The 7,026-nt window shown below is 29.9% G+C and overlaps 1 protein-coding gene across 1 annotated transcript; it reads right to left on the bottom strand.

Annotated features, from left to right (window-relative positions):
* Nucleotides 1-892: 892 nt before the first annotated feature.
* On the bottom strand, nt 893-4,199 carry LOC100805995 (ras-related protein RABA1f). Its single transcript, XM_003542664.5, has 2 exons — nt 3,846-4,199; nt 893-1,572 (listed from the first exon to the last, which is right to left on the bottom strand). Exons 1-2 carry the CDS (start codon nt 4,064-4,066, stop codon nt 1,140-1,142), a joined length of 654 nt encoding a protein of 217 aa, XP_003542712.1. The 5' UTR covers nt 4,067-4,199; the 3' UTR covers nt 893-1,139.
* Nucleotides 4,200-7,026: the final 2,827 nt, after the last annotated feature.

Here is a 7,026-nt window from a genome sequence, read left to right as displayed (position 1 = left end):
AATGTTTTAAAATTTTAGTTTTAAAAAATTTATGTATTTTGCATTATTTATTTCATTTACAAAACAAATCAAATTCAATAACATTAAATTTGAGAATAATTTAAATTTTAAATATAAAAAATATATTAAATAAAATAATATTAAAAAAATATATAAAATATTTTAAATAAAACATTACTAAAAAATATATAACATATTAAATAAAACCATAAAAAATATACAAGATATTAAAAAATAAAATAAAAATGATTTATTTAATAAATAAATAAATAAATTATTTACAATTTTTTTAAAAATTGAATAAAAAAATAATACAACTAATTAATAAAGCCTAAAATGCGTAAAAAAAAGATTACGACTTCAAAGTTATAAAATATAAAAAAAAAACAACTTACAACTTCAAAGTCATAAAAAAAAAACCTTTAAGACTTTGAAGTCGTAAATAAAAAAATTAAATTAAAATTGTTAAATATTTTACAACTTCAATTAAAAAATAATAAGTCGTAACAAATGTTACGACTTACTCCATTCTTAAAAATAATTTGAAAACAACCCTATATGAAATAAAAAAAATTACACCCATATGATAAAACTCCCCATCTAGAGACCATTTGTTGGATGTTTGTTTAGAACAAAAATGAACCTACCTTAGAATAAAATACAACCTTTTCCTAATTTTATTATTTAAATCAATTATTTTAACAATACCTTGGTGAGCAATTGCTCATAGGTTAAAATCCATAAAAAGTCTCTTTGCAATTGGTCAATACTCTTCATTATGAAAGGAGGAGAAAAGCTAAGCAAGGAAGAACCAGTTTGAGCATCTGCTTTTCAAATGCGACATAGATGAGAACAAAATAGAGGCATGATGAAGATTATAAAAGAACCAAACTGATAAATTGGAAATTAGATAAATAAATATCTTAAAATGGCTCAAAAATAGGAATAATGCAAAATGAATGTGCTTGTTTCCTAAACATTTGACTAATTTTGAACATAATTCTCTACAAATCAAAGCAGAAAGTTTGATGCTCTAAATAATCAATCATCTTCATGCTGTGAGGCGGCCAATCTCTACATGGTATAAACAAGGCATATAATTTAAAGTAAAAATACAGAGACTGTTTTCTACTACACACTCAAGCAGAACAACATCCAGATTTCTTCACAGCTGATACATCATCACGGGACCCAACATTAATTGTCTGTCCTTTTGGCAAAGCTGCTGGATCGTCTCCAATCTCAAGGGCCTTCTTGCTTACAACATGATAGATCTGGGTCAGCACTTCTGTGAAGGCATTTTCAACATTCAAGGACTCGAGGGCAGATGTTTCCATGAAAAATGTGTTCTCTCGCTCAGCGAAAGTTCTAGCATCTTCGGTGGAAACTGCACGCAGATGACGCAGGTCTGCTTTGTTCCCTACAAGCATCACCACAATGTTGGCATCTGTGTGATCTCTCAGCTCTTTTAGCCATCTCTCCACATTTTCAAAAGTAACATGACGTGTAACATCATAAACTAGTAAAGCACCAACAGCTCCTCGATAATATGCACTTGTAATAGCTCGGTACCTTCAGTAAATCAAAAAATGAATAAAAAAAAAGTTAATAAAATACAACACGGCAGATCATTATTTACATGGAACCCAGAATTAGGCGATGTTAAAACAGAAGATTCTGAATCAACAAAACTACTAGCTTGCTTGCATATAAACACAGATTCATAAAATGACCAGCCTAATTAGGAAGCTAAATGATACAGAATGATAATTCACCAAAAAAGGAAGATTAGCTTTGGCTTTTTCAATTTTATTACATCTATAACTTTATGTGCATTCTCCTTTCAAGTTATCCTTCCTCAAGCATTATGTTTATCTTTCTTCTTATATTTCTTGTCTACATGACTAGACAGATAGGATCAATGTCCTTAGGAAGATAGCAGTTGGTTAGAAACGAAAACAGTAATGGCTCAGAGAGTCATGCGATTTTCAACTCGGTTGTACTAAAGCAGACTAGAAAAGAATTCTTGAAAGTGTCATATTGCAAATAAAGAAGCATTGACAAAGGCATTGGATCTTTGAAAACGTAAAGACTGGAGGCAAAAAATCATATTGAAACAAGAAATACAAAATTAAACAGAGCAGTTAAAACTACGTCTAGCATTAATAAAAATAAATTCTGGTGGCACAGGGTGTCAAACCAAATGCAAGAAATACAAGTATGTTTGGTTCATGGTAGTCAATACTCAATAACAGATAGTGGTGAGGAGCAACTATCCCCAAAATCGCAACGGCAGGATAACCACTATACGTGTGTGTGTGTGTGTCTTTATTATATAATATATTTATTTGTTAATATTTTTCTATATATTTTTAAAATATTATAAAGTACCTTATAGCCTTATACGATTAAAATGGTATAATATATGATTAATAATAAAAAAACAAAAAAAAACCTCCCCAACTTTAGGACTTGTTTAGGGTGGAGAGTGGCCCAATTTGAGGTGCAGGCACAACACCCTTCTCATAAAAAAAACCCTAACCTCTTTCTAGTTTCTCCATCAGCCATCACTTCCTCTCACCAAGAAAAAAAACCCTAGCTTCTTTCTCCCATCAGCCGCCATCTCCTCCGCACCCAACCATTTTGCCTCGCTGGAAGTTGCAGAACAGCGGCTCTTCAGGGATGGCACAAGTTGCAGATCTTGTTCAGCGGTGACACATATGGAGGAGCGTTTGCACTCATCAACCAATGGGAAATCATGTTGCTGTTGGCCCTGATTTACAGTTAAACCAGGAAACTTATTACAATCTAAGAGTAGCTTTCTAGTTGATTTTCTGCAATTTTGGCTGTGAAACACGTGCTCTGGCTGCTCTGGCCAGGCGCAATACAACAACCCTGGAGGAGTGGCAGGGTGCCACAACATGACACTCCAGCACAATAGCAATGCTATTGTGCGCAATTGACTACTATGGTTTGATTTCTATTTCAAAACTGCTTTTAATTTTTAAAACAGAACTAAACAAGGTTGCTAAGACAGTTGGTGAAGGTGGTGCAAGGCACAAAGCAGAGTGTGGAATTTGATGAAGGGGATGAATAAGATGAAAATAGAAGAAAACAATGAGAAAACATTTGCTGTTTCTGTTTTTTGGTATTAAAAAATTTAGTTTTGGAAACAATTTTCAAAACTTAATAGATTTTGGGTGACAAATTGATTCGTGAGTAAAGTAGAATTGTTTTGGAAAAAAAATTAAAACCAAAAAGTGAAGAAAACCAAAAAATTATGAAGATAACGAATCAAGCCCTTTGTGGTACTAGCCGTACGATACATTATCTTCATAATTCTTCCATTGCTTATGCTTACTAAAAATGTTTCTCACAAAGTAACCAGCAGCTCCAACCTCTTTAAAAAAAAACAACGAGAATGAAAACAACATCATCAAAATGTTGGCACATCAAACTCAAACTTAAAAGCACATAAAATACAACAATTAACAAAGTCCTTTTCACCAACAGCCTCAAATCCAGAAATGCCAACATTTTATATTTCATTATAAAACAGCAAGCACAAGTCCAATAATAACAAACTCAAACATGATAAAGCTTCCAGTTTTACTATCTCCTCATCTAAAATTATCATCAGCACAAAGGGTGAATGAAAAAAAAAAAAAACTTAAAGCCTCAAAACAACCTCATAACACATACATAACATAACCCACCTTCATTCCTCCTTTCCAAAATGCAAAAAAATCAAATCACAATCACCAATTCACACAAACATAAACATAACAATTATAACAATAATAAAAAAAAGAGACAAATAGAACAAAAGCGTGTTTGTGTGTTACCGTTCTTGACCAGCAGTGTCCCAAATCTGCGCCTTGACGACCTTATCATCGACGCGAATGCTTCTGGTGGCGAACTCAACGCCAATGGTGGACTTGGATTCAAGGCTGAATTCGTTTCGTGTGAACCGAGAAAGAAGGTTCGATTTGCCAACGCCGGAGTCGCCGATCAGAACAACCTTGAACAAGTAATCGTAATCGTCGTCGGCTCTGTACGCCCCCATTTTTTTTTGTTGTTGAAAAAATTAGGGAAGAGAGAAAGGAGAGAGAAAAACTCAAATGGGTTGGCGTCAATTGAAGAAGAAAAGAAGCATGCTTTGTTGGGGGATTTGAAATTGAAAGAAAACCCCATATTTAGAATTTGAAGGATTGTAAAAAAAGGAGCTTTATTTGTGTAACGGTAGGCTCGTAACAATTTTACAATCAATTAATACACCCAAAAAAATATAAAAGGATAAACAATCATTTTTATTCCTTAATATATAATTTGCTGACAAATATATTCTTAAAATTTAGTCTTTGAAAATGTAAAAGATATGTTTTATCGTTAAATTCTGTCATCGTTAATAAAATAACTTTTATGACACGGAGAGATAAATTTGTCAATAAAATGATTGTCAAGGTAGATTGTCAGCTTAGGGGCATATTTCTATAATATTTTTATTTTACATTTCGTCTCCCCACCCTACCCTACCCTACTCGCAAATATGTTACTGATCATGAAAATGCAAAATTTAGTCCCTGAAAGTATAAGAAGTGCAACAAATACATTGGGACGTTAATAATGAATTGTGACTAATTATTATCATTATTATTATTATTATTATTATTATATTTTTATAATTTGCTGCTTCTATCCATTTAGTACTTATGTAATATATTTTTTAAATTTTCTTTTAATATATATATTTTTATTATTTTGATTTCCTTATCAAACCTTAATCTTTGCTGTTAAAAAAACTTTTATCTTATATCTTATAATTTTATCAAATTTCTACTAAATTTCTCACTTTTAATCTTTAAAATTATTTCATATTACAATTCCAACTTAAGTGCCCTTATATTTAGATTGAAAATAATATGTCGAGAGTTTTGAATAGAAAAAATACAACTGGCCGCGGGACCAAATTTATTTATTTTAAAAAAGAATTTAATCAACTATTTTTTTAAAAAAAATCTCACAAAATTTAAACTAGATAAAGTTAAAGTGAAATTATAAGTCTTTTTTCTTAATCAATAATATATATATATATACCTCAAATATGAAAGAATCCATTAGATAAACATTATGTGCTTTTATTTGAGACTACACTTATTATACATAATATGATTAAAATGAAAACAACTACTAACAAATAAAAAACCCATATAAATTTAAATAAAAAATACAATAATGCTCAAACTAATAGAGAAGTTAACTTTTTAAAAAAAATTAATACAGAAGTTTATTCTTTGCCTTTGGGATGTAGAGTTGTATATCTCGCTGATTTAGGGGCTGCAACGACCTTACATTCTATTTGATATACTGTGGCGGAGTATGTAACAAATATTAATAATTAATTGAAGAAACAAAAAATTCTAAGAAATAAAAGGCTTTCAATTTTTTTAAATTGTAACTCAAATTTTTTATATCATAAAACTAAAGAATTTTATTTTATTTTGGAAAATAAGTAGTTATATTGATTAATTAAAAAACTAATTAACAACTTGATAGATGGATAAATAGATAGATAATCAAAGTATAAGAGTTCAAATCTTAAGTTGTATTTTACTATTTTTAATCCTTTTTATCATAGTTTTTCTCCTATACAATTCATTATTAACGTCTGATATATTTGTTGCACTTCTTATATTTTCGGGGACTAAATTTTGCAATTTCATCTTTCAGGAGACGTATTTGTTAGCGGAGTGAAAAGATGAAAAGTCAAAAAAATATTATGACAAATATACTCCTATGTTGGCAATCCATGTTGGTAATCATTTCAGTGACAAATTTGTCCTTATGTGCCAAGTAGGCTATTTTATTAATGATGACAGACGGAAGTTAACAGCATGACATATTTGTTGCACTTTTTACACTTCTAGGAACTAAATTTTGTATTTTCATATTCCAGAGATGCATTTGTCAATAGAGTGAGAAGATGAAAAGTCAAAAAAATATTATGACAAATATGCTCCTATGCCGGCAAATTAGCAATCCACGTTGGCAATCATTTCAGTGACAAATTTGTCCCTTCATGCCAAGTAGACTATTTTATTAACAGTGATGGACGAAAGTTAACGATAGGACATATTTGTCGCACTTTTTATACTTCCAAGGACTAAATTTTGTATTCGTATTTGTCAGTGAATTACACATTGAGAGACAAAAGTGGCTATTTACCCAATATAAAATAAATGGATGAATAAAACATTGAGAATGCAAAATAATTGTTTGCTTTTAATTAGGCTCTTTTTATTTTATTTTTTTACAAGATTTTAATAGTATAAGCATATTATTCTCTGATGTCAATTCATATCACAATTTAATATTTTGTGTCAATCCTGTTGGTTTTTTCTGATAAAATGAACTTTTTTGCCATAAATTTTGGTCTAATGAATGAAATTCCTACTATAATTTTTAAATAAAGCTTATTTACTAATGTCAATTCATTTCACAATTTGTTATTTTGTGGAAAGTAACCTGTTTTACTATGCTCAATCTTGTTGGATTTTTGCTGATAAAAAATATCCTGTTGGATTTTTTTTCTCATTAAATTTTGTTCTAATGAATGGAATTCCTACTATAATTTTTAAAAAATAATATAGAAATTTAAAATTATCAGTGATTTAGTGGCAAGAAAATTTATTAATGACTATACTATCAGAAAATTCCTTGACGATTAAATTGTAAAAAATTGTCCTTAATTTAGCTATTGGTAATTAGAGATGATAAAGGAAGTCAATTGAAATATATCTAATAAAACATATAAGACTTGGAATATAAATATTGAATATGAATTAAACCTAAGTTTTTTCAGTTTAATATGATGAAACTTGTGTTATATTTGAGTTTGGGTAGGACAGGCTCAATCAAATTCAGGTAATCTGTGTCTCATTCATAAGTTGATAATATGTTGAAGTTGGGTTGGACCCTCATTGATAACCCAGATGCTCTTTGGGTTCACATGATTCCCAATGTGAC

Source organism: Glycine max, chromosome 13, assembly GCF_000004515.6.
Source record: "Glycine max cultivar Williams 82 chromosome 13, Glycine_max_v4.0, whole genome shotgun sequence".
Taxonomy (NCBI): Eukaryota; Viridiplantae; Streptophyta; class Magnoliopsida; order Fabales; family Fabaceae; genus Glycine; species Glycine max.
This window is presented reverse-complemented; position numbering and strand designations above follow the sequence as displayed.

Excerpts from the sequence above, each read along its gene's own strand:
- LOC100805995 (XM_003542664.5), bottom strand. The coding sequence starts at position 4,066 with ATGGGGGCGTACAGAGCCGACGACGATTACGATTACTTGTTCAAGGTT. Across the intron at positions 1,573-3,845 it reads GACACTGCTGGTCAAGAACG|GTACCGAGCTATTACAAGTG; the intron begins GTAACACACAAA and ends GATTTACTGAAG.